At 43.9% G+C, this 20,000-nt stretch overlaps 1 protein-coding gene across 3 annotated transcripts in view; it reads right to left on the bottom strand.

Annotated features, from left to right (window-relative positions):
• The window catches only part of spdl1 (spindle apparatus coiled-coil protein 1), a 99,972-nt gene that overhangs the window by 77,735 nt on the left and 2,237 nt on the right, over window positions 1-20,000 (bottom strand). For all 3 annotated transcript variants that reach the window (XM_077600385.1, XM_077600384.1, XM_077600383.1), the window contains exons 2-3: window positions 5,008-5,178; window positions 382-558 (exon numbers count right to left, since the gene is read on the bottom strand). In XM_077600385.1, coding sequence (XP_077456511.1) covers window positions 382-558; window positions 5,008-5,178 — 348 coding nt within the window. The remainder of the gene's footprint in view (window positions 1-381; window positions 559-5,007; window positions 5,179-20,000) is intronic.

Genomic DNA, 20,000 nt, shown 5'->3' on the forward strand with positions numbered 1-20,000 from the left:
ACATGTTCCCTTCAAAGTAACACATTTGTACTCCCTATTAAAACCATAATATGGAGGCGAAAATGGGAATCGAGGGCGGCTTATACACAAGAAATTGTAAAATAAAAAAAAATCCAAGGCAATTTTCAGGGTGCGGCTTATATGTGAGTACATTCGGTACTTAAAAACATGTTTAAAAGTACGTTTTGGCATTACAGGACTTATCTGTTGATATAAATACTATACTGGGGGACCTGTTACACATTTTTATATCCCGGTAAATGGTGATTTTATTTTCATTCAAATTTGGAAAGCAGGATAAAAATAAATTTTAATGTGCTGTCAATTTAACAGGGTTTTGTCTCTTTACCTGGTCTTTACACTTAAAGAGAGCCACTCTACCTTGTTGTTGAGCTCATTAAGATCCCTTTGGTGACGCATCTGTAGTTTTTCGTTTTCATCTTCCATGTTCTGCCTATTGTGTTTCTCCATATTTTCAGCCTCCCAGTGCAACGATTTAATTTGTTGGGTCTTCAGCACCATTTCCTTCTGCAGTGTATACTTGTCTTGCTTTAGATCCTTAGGAAATGTATTGGAGACAGAAAAACAAAGTGTTCAGAGGGAACATTAGATGTAGGGTAAAGTTGAATAATATTCAGAGCTGCCAACCTCCGTCAACCCCATTTCAGGAATACCCTTGTCCCATTTCCGGAGTTTTTCTGGCATGAATGAGATTCACGCAAAATCGATATAAAATGTAAAAATATAAAAACAGGAGAAATCTGGTATTATAATGTTTTTACATTAATTGAAATATTGTTTTTGCAAACTATTGAAAAAGTACAGCATAGTTAAAAATAAGTATAAAAAGTGAACAAAGTATAATTTGTTGACACATATGGCCTAGAAATTTTGCACCCCAGAGGACCAAATAGGACATTGCTTTGGGTTTTCTAGGCGGGCATGGCCTCGGAACTTAGTGGCACCCACTTCAATTTCTTCTAGAAGCCTCTCCGTGCAAATTAGCGATATTGCAACACTCCGACCTGCGTGAGGGGTCTTAGTGCGTGTCCAACTTGCAAGGGGTTTGATTTGTGTGGGAAGTGCTAGGGGCCCATTCAGTAAAGCTGAAATCAGTGCCTTGTTTTTACTTGGTTGTGAAGAGGTTCGTGTTCACATTCGTGTTCGTGTTCACATTCGTGTTCGTGTTCACATTTGTGTTTGTGTTCACGAGTCTGCCTACTGCCCAGCTTGACGGAGGTATAGAGCTCTCTTGACGACGACATAGATCAGGTGTCGGGAGCCTTTTAAACAGAGAGAGCCATAAACAATTCATATTTTCATATATTAATCCTTGAAAGCCATATTCAGAATTTAAAAGTAAAAATACTTTAAAATGTGCAAAGTTTTTAGTCATTTCACCACTTTTAAAGTAAAAAAAAGTCTGAATTCTAGACAACATTTTTAAACTATTGCCAATCATTGAGTGTCGATGGGACTATGCATGCAGAAGTCTAAAAAAATCATTAAAAGGCGCTAGAGTTGGGGTCGGCGCTCTTATTGGTGCATTCTCTCACCAGTGGTATTTCACCTCACAGGTTATTGGAAAGCCATATGCACCCATCAAAAGAGCCACTTATAGATCCTGAGCCATAGGTTCCCTACCCCTGATATAGACCGATCCCTCCCTTCCTCTCTCAACCACTTATGCAACCAATTAATTTCGTAAGTAGAGATCCCACCGTAGTTGCACCGAAGGAATTTATCACTCATGTTTGATCTTCGTTGTATGTTTCATTTTAGTTTTTAACAGCTCCTTACCCGTTGTTTTACTTGATTGTGTATACTAGAAGTTCAATTTAGATTTCTTCTGGTGATTTATTTCGAATATGCATTAATATAATCTGTGAAATTTGTCTATCCTAATCAAAATGCTTTAGGGGGAAAAGTATATCGACTTTGAAAATCGGTGCCTTTTCATTCCATTCCTTTTTCTTCTTTTACCTTCACAACATTAAAGAAATTTTATGAATTAATAATCATAAACCACAAAAATAATTGTAGATTAGTCAAAAATAATAATTGTTAGACTAATCGACTAGTAATAAAGATAGTAGAAACATTAGTTGGGAGAAAAAGAATCGTTTGCCAAAGCCCTAATAGTGATTGTAGTCTAGAGCAGTGATTCCCAACTAGAGTGCCACGGCACACAAGTGTGCCGTGAGCGATGCTCAGGTGTGCCGACGGAAATTACAAGAAGTTATACATTGTAATAATCCAAGAGAGAAATATCAATATTAAGAGATTAAAATCAAACTATTACGAGATTTAAATTGAAATATAAAATCATAGATTGTACTATATTAAGATTCTAATCGTAATATGATACTGAAAGTGATTTTGTTTCTTATTTTCATGTAAAGTAAACCGGACGGAAGCTCTTTTCCGGACTTCAACTATCAACACCTATAGGGCGCACTTCAAAGTTTAAAATTTTCTCTAAAATGGTCGATGCGCCTAATAGGTCGGTGGGCCTTGTTTGTGCACTAAATTAAAATTTTGTATGGGCCTGACCAATGTTCCCTCCAAGATGTGCGCGTGCGCAATTGCGCTACTCTCGTCTTCTCTGCGCACAGCAAATCATATGGAGCGCACAAAATAAAATCCCAATTTTTTTTTAGCTTGAGGCCGACGCGCAAACCACTCATCCGCCGGGCCGCCCATTCATAGATATTAATCATTACATTTTATTATTACTAAATCATTTATGTGTAGTAGACATGCACCTGCTTATGGCAGGTGTGATACTGGTGTGTGCCCATAGCAAGCAATGAAGATGTTGCTCACACCGGTACTCAGTGTGGATTGGATTGGATAACTTTATTCATCCCGTATTCGGGAAATTTCATTGTGACAGTAGCAAGAAAAGGCATAGTTATAAGTTAGACAGTACAGTCAAAGGCCGCAGAACAACAAAGCAAAAGCAAAAAGCACAAAGTACAAAGCAAATCAAAGTCAATGGGATCATTAAAAATCACCAAATCATTAAGACAGAAAAGCAGCAAAAACACAAACGAGCTACGAGTTTCGGTAGCCAAAACGGATAGACTCAAAAAGATGCAAAGTTGGACAAAAACTGGAACCACACACAGGTAGTCTTCCACAAGATGGGGAACTTCTGCAGACTGTGATCGAGGTAGAGAATATGCAGAGTCACTCTTCCAAGCTTATCCGCACAGTTCCTCAGTAGTCTGGAGCTGAAGAAAACAGCAGCAGGGCAGAACTCCTCAACTTCGTTGCTGGTAAGCGCCGACAGCTGTTCCATCTTATCCCACGATGGTATGGTTGGTCAGAAGCCTTGCCTCTCCTCCTGGCACTTTTGTCCAGCTCCGAAACTCCGGCGGCACCGAGGTGTTGCTCCTTCTGCTGCGTATTGTAACAGCTAGTCCCGTGTGTGTGACAGCGTAGGCATGGCTGAATGGTTCCAAAAAAAGAAGTAGCCGAAAGAAGCCAGGCTAACAGAACAAGGAAAGTTGTAAAAACATTAAAGTGAAAAGTATAAAGTACAAAGTAAAGTAAAAAGGGATGTATTAAGAAATATTACAATGTAATTTAAAAAAAAGATAGAAGGGCTGTAAAACACGAAAAACATAAGAGTGTACAGAGCTACTCCCACTGGCTCCCGCGTGAACGGCGCCATCTTGGAATGCTCAGCAAGGTTGTCTTTCTGCCCAGACAAACAAAAAATTAGAGGGAACAATGGCCCTGACCGCTTGAGTGACAGGTTTTATTTATAGCCGGCATGCTACTTATTGCGATGAACTCCGCGGACGTTCACCCTAAAAATAACCTCCCCGCGCATTTCAAGCATTACGGTAAATCTATTCAAAACAAACTAGGCGACTGGCAAGGCATTTGACTTACGTGTGCTCGCAGCGCTTTTAACCCTCAAAAACACTCTCAATACTCAAAGAAACAGCACATTAGAGCTATACAGAAGAAATGCCTGACGAGAATGCGGGTGTGAACGCTTGGAAAATGGACTAAAACCACAGATCAAACACAATTTAACAGCGAGGGGAAACAGCTTTGCTAACGGCTTGGGAGAGATTAATTCCGGCTGGCCAACAAAGTGGTTCGGGCAGGCAGTGTCGCACGAGTTAAGTGACGATTTGGAACAGATTGTCGATGCCAATATAACAGCGACGAGAACCAAAGGTTTGGGATGTTTGCATGTTGCGAGTTACAATGGATCGTGGATAACTGGGCTCAAGTGTCGACCACCACTGTTGTTCGAGCTTTCGCCAAAGCTTGAATCACGTTCCTGGAATACACAACTCTGACAGTGTGATGGAGCATACCATGTTGAACGCCGAACTCTTTATATCAGATACTGAAGATGGGGTGTAGTGTGATGGTTTTGTAGAGATTTAACTGCTTTAACGTCTATTACCTTGTGTACCTTTTACCTCAATAAAGCACTATCAAACTTAGTTTTGCTCGTGCTATCTTAAAAAAAACACGCAAGCGGCTAGCGTACCATAGGTCCGCTAGCAGCTAGCATAACTTGCGCTAGCCTAGTGTCATGCTAACGCTTTCCTATGTATGACAAAAAACAGAAAATATACCCGCCACTGAGACTGCGCCCTTTCAGTTGGTGCGTTTTATAGGTGTGAAAATATGGTAAAATAAGTTTAAAAAAACGTTACATAAATCAGTTGAAATAAAAGATGTTTGGGGTCTGCGGACATAAACTTTGATGACGTTAGATTGGTGTGAATTTTTTTTATTTTGGAATAATTTGGGGGGGGGGATTATTTAATTCCTGTTAATACATGTTTGATGAGAATGACTTCATAATGTTAATATAGGCAACATAGTTTTAAATTAGAAGATTTTCAGATAGTGGTGTACATTTTTTCAATGCAAAAAGTGTGCCGCAGCTCAAAACAGGTTGGGAAATTCTGCTCTAAAGCTCATGAAAGCCCAAGATAGAGGAAATGGTTGGAAAGATTCACAATTTCATACCTCCAGTGCACTTGTCATCTCTATTCTGAATTCTTCAAAACGAGTTTGCATTTCTGTTATCTGATTAAGCAATTCCAAGCCAGCTTGGGCAGCCTCCTGGACTTGAGCATCCTTTTGCCTCAGCTGGTCTTCAAGATGGTGTATCTCATCAAATGTGGCAGTGTAAGACATCTGATGAGACATTTTAAAATTCTGAGTTAAAACTTCAAAACAAAGCTCAGCACAAATACTCAGCTGCGTATTGTTCTGGTTTAAATTAGTATATCACCATAGTAACTGATAATTTATTGTCAATAATTTATTTTTCATTAGGGACTGGGACACTCCAGCTCAAGGCAAGTCAAGAGTTGCCTGCCTCCGTCGACCCCATTTCAGGAGTGCCCTTGTCGCATTTCCGGAGTTTTTCCCAGAGTGAATGCAATTCATGCAAAATCAATATAAAATGAAAAAAAAAGTAACAGCGAAATTTAATTCAAACTTTTATTATCATGTTTTACATTAATTGAAATCAATCAAATCAAAAGCCTTTATTGTCATCATACACAGCTGCGTATAACGAAATTGGTGGTGCTACTCCAAGCTTTTCAAAGTGTTTTCTCAGTAGAAGAAAAAACATAAATAGTAGTATAAAATGTCACATTCCGGCTAGGTGAATTCTAAAATATTGCACAGATTCTGAAATATTGCACAGATTCTGAAATATTGCACAGATTCTAAAATATTGCACATATTTCTAAGATATTGCACTTTGTTTTTGCACACCCGGAAGTTATTGCACAGAAGGGATTGTGTGTCGGGCTAGCTCAAGTTCAGAGTCCTGATGGCTGTGGGAAAAAAACTGTCCTTAAGTCTATTTGTCCGTGCTTTGTGAGACCTGTAGCGTCTGCCAGAGGGCAGCAGCTGGAACAGGTTGTGACCAGGGTGGTATTGGTCCCTGACAATGTTCCTGGCTCTGCTGAGGTAGCAAGGGCTGGCAATTTCATCCAGTGAGGGCAGAGAGCAGCCGATGATCTTCTGGGCAGTGTTGATCACTCTCTGCATGGCCTTTCTGTCTGCTGCCGTGCTTCCAGTGTACCACACTGGAATGCAGTATGCCAGGATGCTCTCCACAGTGGCTCTATAGGTTACCAGAAGCTTAGTGTCCAAGTTGTTCCTCCTGAGTGACGTGGACCCCCAGGAATTTGAAGGACTGGACCCTGTCTACGCATACTCCATTTATGAGGAGTGGGGCCAGATCTGTGCTGCGTTTGCGAAAGTCCAGGATTATTTCTTTAGTTTTCGTGGTGTTTAGTGTGAGATTGTTCACCAAACACCACGAAGACAGTTTGTTGACATCATATCTGTAGGCCAACTCATCCCCTCCTGAGATGAGTCCGACCACAGTGGGGTCATCAGCAAATTTGATGATTGAGTTAGACTGGTGGGTCGGTGGATGTGTACAGGTAGTACAGAAGAGGACTCAGTACACAGCCTTTAGGGGACCCAGTGCTCAGTGTAATGGAGGAAGAGAGGTGGGGACCAAGTCTGACAGTTTGTGGACAGTTGGTGAAGAAGTTCTTAATCCAGTAGCAGATGGAAGAGGAAAGTCCAAGGTGGGAGAGTTTTTCAGCCAGAATGTCCGGTATTATAGTGTTGAAGGCTGAGCTATAGTCAATGAAAAGCATCGTCACGTAGTTTCCATGGTGCTCCAGGTGGCGCCAGTGCTGTGTAGAGCTACGAAGATGACGTCCTCAGTGGACCTATTTGCTCTATAAACAAACTGGTGAGGGTCAACTGGGGGGGGGGGGGGATTGTATCCCTGATATGGCGGGGGACCAACTTTTCAAAGCACTTCATGATCACAGGCGTAAGTGCAAAAGGCTTATAGTCATTCAGGCTGTCAATGGTTGTCTTTTTAGGGACAGGGATAATGGTGGTAGATTTCAGGCAGGAAGGATGATGGATTGTTGCAGGGAACAATTGAAGATCTTTGTGAAAACACTCAGCTGGTCAGCACAGGCTTTGAGCACCTTCCCAGGTACTCTGTCAGGGCCAGTAACCTTCCTGGTGTTCACAGTCCGCAGTACCTGTCTCACTTCATGTTCCTGAAGCTCCAGTGTACTGCTGCAGGGTGGTGGTGGATGTGTTGAGACTGGGTCTGATTGTCAGTCTCAAAGCAGGCAAAGAAACGGATCAATTCCTCCGCTAGTGAGGCATCTGCGTTAACAGACACATTATTGTCATTGGTAATATGTTGTATTCCCTGCCACATCTTCTGGAGGTTGTGATGTTCAAAAAGTTCCCAACTGGTGCGGGAAAAACAGTCCTGCAGCTGAGAAAGGGCGTCCTTGGGCCATATTTTTATTATCTTCATTTGTGGCCTTGTTAGCCTCCGGAGTGAGGTGTATGCCGGGGTGAGGGACAGGCAGAGATGGTCTGATCCAGCTAGGTGAGGGAGGGAAGTGGCTCTATAAGCATGTTTGATATTAGAATAAACATGGTCTAGAGCAGGGGTCACCAAACTACGGCCCGCGGGCCGGATACGGCCCGCCGGCACATTTGGACCGGCCCTCTGAACAATACCAGAGACGCTATCGGAATTTTTTTTTTTTTTTTTTTGAATTATTATTATTTTTATTTTTATTTTTTGGGATGCGGCCCGCTGGCACATTTGGACCGGCCCTCTGAACAATACCAGAGACGCTATCGGATTTTTTTTCCTATTTGGCCTTGAAGACTGGGACATTTTAATCTTGTGTTTGGTTCATTGCACCCCTGCTGAGCCCACAAATCATCCCAGTGAAGCGGGGCTTCGCATTGCTTCTTTGATGACACGCGCGGGGAGAGTGTTTCCCTTTGATGCATGCGGGCACGTCCACCGTTGCATGCACGAGCAGTATTACCGAGACATCTGGACGATCGCAGGTGAGGGCGGAGCCCTGGGACCATCGCGGACTATTCAAGCATATTAAAACTGCAACCTGTTTGAGAACGGAATAATGGCGAAAAAGTTAGGTGAGAGAAAAATTGATTCAGAATGCAGGATATTTAACCTGGAGTCGACAAACGATTATTTTTTTTGTTCAATGCAAAGAAAAGGCTGTTTGTCTCATTTGTCAAGAGACGGTGGCGGTATTCAAAGAATACAATCTTTGCCGACACTATGAATCCCGTCACAAAGACAAGTACGATAGATTGCAAGGCCAAATACGAGCAGACAAACTCTCAAAGCGAAAAAGTGGACTACTATCTCAGCAGAACCAGGCATCCGCTCGGGCCAGCTTTTGGGTTGCTAAATTGATAGCAAGCAGCGGTAAGCCTTTCACTGACGGAGAGTTTGTTAAGAAATGTATGGATACTGTCGCGGAGGAGGTGTGTCCCGAGAAGAAAGATGCATTTAATGCCGTAAGTCTGTCGGCGAGTACAATGACCAGACGCGTTGAAGAAATCGGGAGTAATGTATATGCCCAGCTGCAGCAGAAGACGAAATAATTTGACTTTTTTTTATTAGCACTGGATGAAAGCACGGACGTGCAAGACACAGCACAACTGCTCATTTTTATTCGTGGAGTTAGCGCAAACTTTGAGATTTGCGAGAATCTGGCAGCCCTCCAAAGTCTCAAAGGGACTACAACGGGAGAGGATATTTTTGACAAAGTGTGCCAAAACCATGGAGAAGTTGGACCTGGACTGGTCAAAGCTAGCTAGCATCACGACTGACGGGGCTCCTAGCATGGTGGCCGAAACTCGCGGTCTAATAATGGGACGCATGAACCGGGAGTTGGAAAAAAGGGGTCTCACCGCCCCGCTACGAGTCCACTGCCAAATTCACCACCAAGCACTGTGCTGCAAAATGTTGACGTGGGATTCTGTAATGACGGTTGTGGTGTCGTGCATAAACTTCAGAGCAAAGGGAGAAGATTGTGCATGGCACCACAGAAAGTTAATGTTCCATGGCTTTTTCTGTTACAAACTGACACCGGCCCCCCATCAGAGAAGGGAAAAGTTATGTGGCCCTCACAAGAAAAAGTTTGGGGACCCCTGGTCTAGAGTTTTATCTCCCCTTGTATGACACTTCAAATACTGGATAAACTTAGGCAGAACAGTCTTTAAACATGCTTTGTTGAAGTCACCAGCGACAATAAAGACTCCATCGCGGTGGTCAAGCTGCTGTTTGTTTATAGCCGCTAGCAGGAGGCTAAGTGCCGTGCTAACGTTAGCATCCACCATTACAATGACAATCGTTAGCTCTCTAGGTAGATAGAAGGGCCTGCACTGTACTGCGAATAGCTCTAAATCCGGGGAGCAGTGAGTGTTAATGATCCTACTGTCGCAGCACCATTCCTTGTGTATGTACATGCAAAGTCCCCCTCCTTTGCTTTTCCCTGATAATTCTTTTGAACGATCGTTTCGGAATAGCGTCCGGCTAGCTAGCGATACCGCGGCGTCTGGGATTTGCGGGTGTAGCCACGTTTCCGTGATGAAAATAATAGTGCAGTTCCTGACAAAGCTGTTGGTAGCAAGCTGGAGTTCCAAATCGTCCATTTTGTGGGTGATGGATCTGGCGTTGGTTAAGAAGATACTCGGAAGCGGTGCTTGGTGTGGTTGCTGCCTTAGCTTAGCAGCTAGGCCCGCCCGGCATCCGCGCTTTTGCTTTCTTTCCCTTCGCCGCCTCCGTCACACTCTGAGTGGGCTGACTATCCACGGAGATCCCGGTGGTCTCGAGATGTCCTCGGAGATATCGTAGGTCAGCTGGTAGTCTGTTGTGATGGATATATCACATCTCCTTCTGAGAGTAATTAAATCCTGGCGACTGTAGAAAAAGTTTGCCTCGCAGATGTTAGTAAATAACGAACGACAACAAACTGGAGAACATTGAGCCGCTGCACCTGTGCGTGCCGCCATCTTGAAAAAGATACATTAGATGCATCCAAGCATTACGGTAAATCCATTCACAACATCCCAGACGAGTGGCAAGGCAGTTGACTTCCGTGTGCACGTAGCGCTTTTAACCCTCAAAAACACTCTCAATACTCAAAGAAACGACACATTAGACCTATACAGAGGAAAGGCCTGACGTGAATGACAACAGAATGCAGATGTGAACGCTTGGAAAATGGACTGAAGCAATGGGTCAAACATGATATAACAGCGAGGAGAAACAGCGAGAAGAAACAGCTTTGCGAACGGCTTAGGAGTGATGAATGTCGGATGGCAAACATAGTAGTTACATACAAAGACCGCCATCACACTCGGTTTATTTGGTCAATTATTGAAAAAGTACAGCATAATGAAAATAAGTTTATTTTTGTGTTTGGGTCCTTCTACGTGGGTCCTACAGTCAGACATTCCACCATGTGTCACGCTGAAGTCGCATTTGCATGTTGTGCAATGTGCAAATGTTGGTTCTTTTGGAGATGGCTTCAACATGGGATATTTCGTCGAATATGAACCAATAAACTTCTGCGAGTGTCTGGGTTTCTTATTAGAAGTTTCATCCAAATTGCTATCCATTTTGCGCTTATCCCGAGCAGGCACATTGATAACATTACATTGATGTGTACTCCTACTTCTTTTAGAACAACCCCGGAAATCATGGGATTTGTTTCAAAACAAAAGACTGGTGGTTTAGTCAGCCTTAATAATACTTACTTCCCTTATGGAAAAAAAACACAACGAAAATGTTCAACTGATAGAGGCTACTTATGCAATCAATTCAGAATCGATTCCCACGCTAACGTCACACAAGACGAATCATTTGTCAGAACTTTTACCTCGGATGATTCACAATGCACTTGTGTAACCAAATTCATCCGGTTTACAGTGCAGTTGGATCAAATGCGGAAGATGCGGAAGCCGTAGCGATGGTGAATTTCGAGGCATTCAAATTGGAAATTTGGTATTTTTTCAAAACGTTTGCTTCAAAAATAATTTAAGAGACATTTTTGGGGGATTTCCGGAGTTTAGGGACGTTGTCAGGAGTCCCGGAGTTTACATTACTTGTAACCGGACAAGTTGCCTTGCCGCTATACAAATAAAGTTGAATTGCACATTCAAAAACATGAGTTGCAAGAATCCTTATACAGTTGTACCTCTAGTTACAAAATGAATTGGTTCCAGAACTTTTTTCGTAACTTGAATATTTCGTAAGCCGGTATACTTTATATGTAAATTCTCTAATTCGTTCCACGGTCCTCACACAACTACCACCTAAACCAAGGGTGTCAGACTCGGGTTGGTTCGCGGGCCGCGTTAACGTCAACTAGAATTCATGTGGGCCGGACCATTTTAGATATATTTAGATTTTCTTTATAAATTGATTAAAAGAACTGGATTAAAAGCCCTGAATATTCAGGTTTTTTTTTTTTAGATCTAAAACAATGTTTATTTTAGCTTTTTATATGTTTTTAGATTTTACAAAATGATTTTTGAACTAAAAACACAGAAAATTTTGATTAAAACATTACCATTATTGATTTAAAAGAGGGAAAATCAGGAAATTTAATATACATCTATACTCTTCATTTTAATTTGATCCTAATACAGAAAGTCGGCACTCATGATCTACTTTCCCGGGCCACACAAAATGATGCGGCGGGCCAGATTTGGCCCCCGGGCCGCCACTTTGACACTTGTGACCTAAACCCTTTAAAATTGGTCAAATTGTCCCAATTTTGTATGAAAGATGTAAGGAAAAACAAAAAAAGAGAGAAAATTATAAGGAAATGATTAATGTCTTAAAATAAATAAAGCATATGAAAATGTGCCCTGCACTGCTGAAATAGATCCCTCCGCGGCCGTTATTATGGGAGACGTAATACCCGTGTTTGTCCGCCAGATGGGGGCAAGAGCCCGTTCTACCAGGGCCGAAAGCCATCCACTTTATACAGTAAATGCCTCAAAATACGAGTGCCCCGACATATGAGGAATTTGAGATACGAGTAAAATTCTGAGCAAATATTTACCTTGAGATACGAGACAAATTTTGAGATACGAGCATTTGAGACAGCCAGTGGGCCAGGCTGCTAGAGGCTGCTTTATTATTTAACTGCACTGTCTCTCTTGCCGCATCTCCCTCGCGCAAAGATCTCTACGAGCACTGGGCGGAGCGTTGCATTTTTTCCATTTAAAAAAAAAAAATTACATTAGTCAATGCAGAATTAAGGGAACACAATGGATCCAAAGCAAGCCGGTGCAATAAAGGGTAGTGCGAAGAAAAGGCGTATGATAACAATCGATATTGAGCATGAAATAATCGAAAAACATTACTGTACGGGTGACTGAGCTGGCTCGTCAATGCGTATGGGGAAGCTGGAAGTTCGCCCCGAAAGCCGCGGTGGAATACATGAACCTCTTTGCCTTGGTTATCGCACAAGAATGTTTAAATTTAGTGTCAAGTAAGATTAAAACTTTTTTTCACTTAAGTTAAATTTAAAGTTTATGTTACGTTACAAGCGCATCTGTTAAGTGACACTCTCTCTTTCTCTCTCTCTCTCTCTCTCTTCCCTATCCATGTACTTCCCGTTGTATAAAATAATGCCTCATTTTATTATTAAACATCATAATCACGAGTTATTTGTTACTCTGTTAGTAGATGGTGAATTACAACCAATAAAAATATGTTTATCCATTGTAATATCCTGATTTCTGGTGTTTGGTTTGAGGGTGGGAACGAATTAATTTGTATTTAGTTCATTTCTATGGGAAACGTTGATTTGAGATACTAGTAAATCGACATACGAGCTCAGTCCTGGAACACATTAAGCTTGTATCTCAAGGTACCACTGTACTACAATTTAGACTTTTACCCGTGCCCTATGTGCGTGCGTGCGTGTGTGAAAATATGTGCCGCGTTGCATTTGTACGGTTTTTAATCGCTTAATGAGGGGAATTGCATAAATTGCATGAATTAATAAGGGGAGCATTTAGTCGAGGTGGATAGCTGTGTAAGAGAGAATCTTGAAACATGGAAAGTGGTTGTTGTGAGACAGCCAATTGAATTGAATTGAATGCTTTAATTGTCATTATATGAGATAGAATAACAGCCCAGTAGAGAGTAGCAATGTTCTAGTGAGAATCAATGCATCCACGACAATATTTTCAAAATAAAATAACGGATAAGGAAATGCATTTACTTTTTGGGGGATTTCGTAACTTGGATCTTTTTCGTATCTCGAGTCACTCATTCGCATACAAAAAAATTCGTAACCTAAGAATTTTGTACCTAGAGGCATTCGTAAGTAGAGGCATGACTGCAGATATATATTCTCTACCCTTCCCTCCTTCCCTTGCTGGCCTCCCATTTGCAAGCAGGAAACAGTGGTTCTATGGTGCGCAACGTTAACGCACTGTAGAAGCCAGCCAGTTTAGCACGTAAATGCGACAGGGAGGAAAAAATACATAATACTTTTCAGTATAAACCAAGTTGAAAATAGTGTAATGTCCGTAACTATGCGCGTCCCCTTTAAGAACGAGGGCTGGTGGACTGTGAGCGAGGGGGGAAGCGAGCGTGTGGACAAAGGGCATATAAGTGAAGCATGGATGCATCCTGAGAGATTATTTGTTGTATTAAAGTGTTCTGCCATTTGCGGCGATTAAATAAAGTCAATAGAATCACCACAGACTCATCGCCTCCTTCACCCCAAGTCAGTGTTTCACAAATAGTCGGGCAGGCCCCCCTAGGGGGAAGCAGAGCGATGCCAGGGGGGCACGAAGTGATACCTAGGAGCTTGTGACTCAGGAAACATATTTTTTTCAGGAATCGGATAAAGTGTCATTTCACATTCACTCAGTGGATAGCAGTGGTACACTCACTGTCAGAGTTTGCCGGATGAGGTCCAAAACGAACTAATATGTGACCAATTTGTTCAGGTCATATGAACTCCGTAAGAATGTGTAGCTCGCACACCCGGTAGATTTGGGAGGTGGCACTTGCTGTTGCAATGGAGGAGATTGCAGCCAGGGGAGCGCCAGAGTTGCCAGCTAAACCTGGTGTATCCATGGCAACATCAGTGAGAGTGGAGCAAAGTTAAACCTGGCTGAAGGAGATGGTGTGGACGAGAACAAACGCCGGGCGCACCCTGCTATCTGCTGGCGCTGTGGAAAGGTCGGCCACCTGGTGAGACAGTAGCCAAAGAGAGTGGCCTAGCGGGGAAACTGGAAGGGGTCCGCGAAAACCAGACAACGCAGACCCCCTCTAACAGTTACTGGGATCAACAACAGCCCACTGTGTACAAAAGGGTGCAAAAGCAGAAGGGAGCTGCTGGTACAGTGGGGTTGGTCAGAGGTCAGGGACCCCTGGCACGTCCAATTGCTGATCAGGGACGTTTTCTGCAGTGCCCTAGTTGAATCAAGGTCTTCTGCCACAATTGTGAGGCTGGACGTTGTCCCTATAGGAACTGTGCTGGAGACCATAGTTATAAAAGGGAGAACCGTGATGGGTAAAATAGCCCAAATGAAAGGGAAGGGGACATTTGTCTTAGCTGTTGGGACTTAATCAGTGGCTTTCCCAGTTTGGGTGGGCAATGTGAGTTGCATCTGCATATTAAGGTGGGACCAGCCACAGTGTGTTGTGGACCTTGGGGTCGGAGCATTCATCCTGCATATCGCTAAGCAAGTAAAGCTGGTTGCCTTCACAACGGACTACTACCAGGTATGGGAAAACTAAGGCCACATGCGGCCCATTAAACGTTTTAATCCGGCCCACTGAACTTGAGAATATTAAATTAGTAAACCTTATTATTTCCCTGCAATTCTGATGTTTTTCCACTAGATGGCACTGTGGATGCATTGGCTTTGTTGACGTAAAGCGTAGGCCAATTAGTACTCCACGTTTGCAGTTTACCCTCTGACCCTTCTCAACCCATCAGCCCTTCTGTGAAGATGAGCGGACCCAAGAAAAGGAAAGTGGACAAATAATGTTGAGTATTCAATACTGAGTGGACAGCTAAAGATTTTTTTCACTGAACAGGCCCCTTTTATACAGGGCATCTATGTTTGTGGACCAGTCTAGTTTGTTGTTTAGGTGAACACCCAGGTACTTAAAATTCTCCAGGATTTCAATGTCTGTACCCTGGATGTTCACCTAAGTGGTCTGTTGAGGATTCCTACGAAAATCGATGACCATTTCCTTTGTCTTACTGGTGTTGATGTAGGCAAAACCACCTCTACACTAGTCAGCAAAAGCTGTGATGACTCCCCTGTACTCCAGGTCGTTCCCGTCCGTCACCCGTCCAACAATAGCGGTGTCGTCAGAGAACTTCTGGAGGTGGCAGGTGTCTGTATTATGTTTGAAGTCTGATGTGAAGAGGGAGAAGAGGAGTGGGGGGAGCACTGTGCCTGGTGGAGACAGCAAGTGTTTTTGCCCGGTGATCAAAGACAAATTTGAGAAAATCAGTTTAGTATGGCGGACAGTGACTTGCCGTGTGGAAATAATAGATCAAGATATCAAGAGCTTCTTAAACAAAAAGATGGAGTCATTCACGTTGTATTCTTTAGTGATGGATGTAAGCAATGATGTCAAAGACACTGCTCCTCATTTTTATCCGAGGTATCAACGACACTTTTGAAATAACGGAGGAGTTTTTGACAATGGAGTCTGAAAGGAAAAACAAGTTCCTTGGAGTAATCTTGTCAGTCATCACAGATGGATCTCCGAATTTAACGGCGAAAAACATTGGTTTGCTGAGGAGAATCCAGAATAAAGTGAAAGATGAAAACCCTGACGAGGATGTCATTTTCCTTCACTGCATCATCCACCAGGAATCTCTATGTAATTCGGTATTACAGTTGAATCATGTTGTGAATCCTGTCGTGAAACTCGTCAACTACAAACGTGCAAGGGGACTTCAGCACAGTCAGTTAATTGCGTTCCTGGAGGAAACTGATGCGGATCACCAGGCCTTGCTTTATCACTCCCGTCCGTGTCTGCTGGGTGAGTTTGGACAAAGTGTTTCAACGCATGTGGAAGATCAAAGGAGATTGCCGCATTTTTGGAGCAACTTGGAAAGGCAGATGAATTTCCTGAACTGAGCAACAAGACCTGGATTTGTATTTTCACACTTGAAAGAGCTCAACGCAAAACTCCAGGTTTAAGATTAGTTTGTGCAAGACGTGCACAAACGTGAAAACCTTTAAATCCAAGCTGGTTTTTGCTGACTTGTTCTGCATTATGTTTGCTCTAAGTCAGACTTAGCTGAGGTCACTAACCGAGAGTTACTGTCTGCACAGCGACATTTGTTGATTTCATCCTGCACTTGACTATCCTCACTGAGGATAGTCCTATTTCAGAATGGGTAGAGAGAATTTTCAGATTTTGGAAGATTTTTAGAGTTCTAATTTTAAAGTCATTTTTTTGATAATTTTATCACTTTTTTTTTTTTAAGCTGCAGACAACACAATGATTATTGAGAACTTTCTCTCATAGATGTTGCTTGGCGTGAATTCCAGGAACGAGGCACGGCGGCAGCGTATGAGGTCTACAAGCAGCAACGAAATAGAGCAGTGTTCACTGAAAGGCAAGAGCGGAGCAATTATGAACAGAGGTTAGCGCAGGCATCTCGTGCAAACCCCAAACGCTTCTTTGCCCATGTTCAAGCCAACAAACGTCTACACCAGGGGTGTCCAAACTATTCCACAAAGGGCCGCAGTGGGTGCGGGTTTTCATTCCAACCCATCAAGATGACACCTTTTCACCAATCGGGTGTCCTACAAGTGCAATCAGTGGATTGCAGTCAGGTGCTTCTTGTTTTCTTCAGAAATCTCATTGGTCAAAATGTCTGTGCTGGATCGGTTGGAACAAAAACCTGCACCCACAGCGGCCCTCGAGGACCGGTTTGGCCATCCCTGGTCTACACAATCAAGAGGTTAAACTCAAGGATGCTGATGGGGTCGGTGTCACGGATGCAGAGGGGCAAAGTTCTCTTTTTGCTCGGGTGTACGCAGACATTTACAAAGTCGATGATGGGCGACCAGCACCTCCATTTGCTCGGGATGTTCCCCCAATTCCTGCAGTTGCCATTACACCTCCTGAAGTCTACTGAGCCTTGAGGTGTCTGGACGCCACTAAAAGCCATTGTCCTGATGGTATTCACCCGAGGGTCCTCCAGGCACTCGCTCCGACCATAGCACTTCCCCTCGCTCATCTCTTCACACTGTCCTTGCAATCAGGTGACATCCCCGAAGACTGGAGACGAGCCGTCATCTGCCCTATCTACAAGAAAGGAGACCGAGAAGACCCGTTGAATTACCGACCGGTCTCCCTCACTTCAGTGATCTGCAAGATGTTCGAATCTATCATCAAAACGTCCATGATGGCCCATCTCTAGAACGCAGCGGTGATCTCCGACAGTCAACATGGCTTCGTGTCCAAGAGATCCTGCCTTACCAACTCTCTGATGATGGAGGAATGGGTCACTCAAATAATGGACGATCGACAAATTGCCGACCTGGTCTTCCTGGACTTCGCCAAGGCGTTCGATTCGGTCAACCATAGCTTGCTACTCCGCAAGCTGGAAGCTTATGCGATTCACCCAGCGGTCGTGAGGTGGATTGGTGCGTTTTTGGCTGGCCGCACCTTTCAAGTTCAAGTCAACGGCATACTCTCGGAGACTCACAACGCCCTCACCGGTGTCCCCCAAGGCTCCGTTCTTGGACCACTGTTGTTTTTGGTGTTTGTCAACGACCTGCCAGAGCACATCTCCCAGCGGGTTCTCCTCTTTGCTGATGATGTGAAGCTCGTTGCTCCCCGGAGTGACTTCGAGGACCTGCGTAGGTGCCTTCATCATGTGTGGAGATGGTCGAACCTGTGGGACTTGCAGCTCAACATCACTAAATGCAGTCATTTGGCTATTGGGGCTCCTCCTGATGCACCTCTCGATTTTGAACCGGGACGTCTGGAACTGGAACGATCTCAACGGTGCAAAGATCTGGGCATCATTGTCGATTGCACTTTCAAACCAACTGCCCAATGCATCCAATCAGCCAACAAAGCTCGCGGAGTGCTGTTCCTGATGTTCCGGTCCTTTGCCATCATCACTGCAGACATCTTCCTTCCGCTGCGTGTTTCCCTGGTGAGGCCCATTCTCGAGTATGGTGTCCAAGGTGCATCACCGTACCTCGCCAGGGACATCCAGCATCTGGAGCAGGTCCAGAGACTTGCAACGAGGATGGTCCGCGGCCTCAGCACAATGTCCTACGAGGAAAGATGCCAGCGACTCAATCTTCCGACCCTTGAGGCTAGGCGTTTGCGAGGGGACCTGATACTGGCCTACAACATCCTCCACGGTAACTACAACATGCCCCGCGATCTCTTCTTCACGCCCGCACCTGATCGAGGTCTGAGGGGTCATCCATGGAAGGTGTATCCTTGCAGGTTCCGGTTAAATCGGCGGAAGGCTGCTTTTTCGGTGCGCATCGCCGGACCTTGGAACCGGCTTCCGCAGAGTGTGGTCGAGAAGCCGACGGTCGCTCAGTTCAAGAAAGCTCTGAATGACGTGTTGGCCGTGAACCAGTGACAACACCGTGTTTTGTACACACTCTTTTATCTTTATTCTTTACATGGCCCTTAGCCTTTGTGCTTTTCTTTCACCAATAAATTGAATTGAATTGAATTTATTCCCAACAACACATCACCCGATGGTTCCCTACCCAGAGTCAATGAAGGCCTGCAGACCCTGAACCAGAATATGAAGAGGCATTCTGGAGTGGAATCATCCACCTGGACAGAATGGTGGTTTTGTTCTTCCTTTTTCAGACCTGACCTACAAGTGAGGGGGATTCGGGTAATGAGTTATTAAAATATAGGCATAAGGGCATTAGATTGTATGCAAATATATATTAAAAAGGGGGAATGTCAGGATTTTATTTCATAGTATTATATATTTGCTTGCAACGGAGTAAATGCTTTACTCCTGATAGCCGTAGTTAGTCGGAATAAAGAGGAGCAAGAACGGACTGGACTCCTAAATTTTGCCTTTTGCTAATAAACTTTACCCTTGGAAGTCTAAACAAAGAGGATCCATCCGGGAGGCTGACGTTAGGAAGGGGTGGAGCGAGCGCCCAACTTCAACATGTGGCGTGACGAGCCACCATCTCAGGACGACTGAGGACTCCAGACAATAGTCCTCTGAGCGATAATAAAAGCGGAATCATCATTCGTCAGGACCAACTTGCACCAGATGTCCAAGAAATTGAACTGTGGGATCTGTAATATTGTGTTTATAGTTAAAGACTACAAAAGGGGGGACTATTGTGGAATATTGAGGTGCCTGTTAGTCTAGATAACACCTACTGTGGCAGATAGCAACATGTGTTCATGAGCCAGGGTCAGGCTGGCCTTAAAGTTATCAGACATTGCCGAAACGATGACGAAGGAGGGCAGATGCCATTCACGTTCTCACTGTACTGTGCTCAGATGTCAGACGTGATTGCGAAGGACGGCGGATGTCCTTCACTATTATATGCTCAAACTTTAAAAGACGTCGAGTTTTTCAATAAATTAGGTCTTGCTTCCTGTCTGCAACCAGAGCGTGTTGTGCGTTTTTCCACTCCAACAGCACTTTTGGTGTTACCTGTGTGGCATGCCTTTAACCATTAGTTTAGACGATCTGAGCTGCAGTGGCTGATGTCCTTTCGAAAAACGGAAAATCAAAGGGCAGGTTGGCTAGAGGAGCTCCAGGCATGCCATTTTAGCGTGATCCAACGGGCTGGTGCTAAACATGCTAACACGCTCTCCATGAGGCCATGTAATGTGGATGGCTGCAGTTACTGTGATCGGTAAAGGGTGGTGCATCTGATGAACCCTCCTGCTGTACATTTGCGTCAGTGGATGCTGCAGAGTGGGTGGCCAAGCAGGAAGAGGACAAAGAGATCAAGCCAGTGCATTAGTGGATTCTGTGCAGCTGTCGGCCACGCTAGGAGAGTCTGGTGGGTTTATCCGCAAGCAAAAAATAACTGGTGAAAAATTGCAGTGCTACGCGTGATGGAGGGCATGCTGCAGCATGCTTGGAAGGAGC

Source organism: Stigmatopora argus, chromosome 5, assembly GCF_051989625.1.
Source record: "Stigmatopora argus isolate UIUO_Sarg chromosome 5, RoL_Sarg_1.0, whole genome shotgun sequence".
Classification (NCBI taxonomy): Eukaryota; Metazoa; Chordata; class Actinopteri; order Syngnathiformes; family Syngnathidae; genus Stigmatopora; species Stigmatopora argus.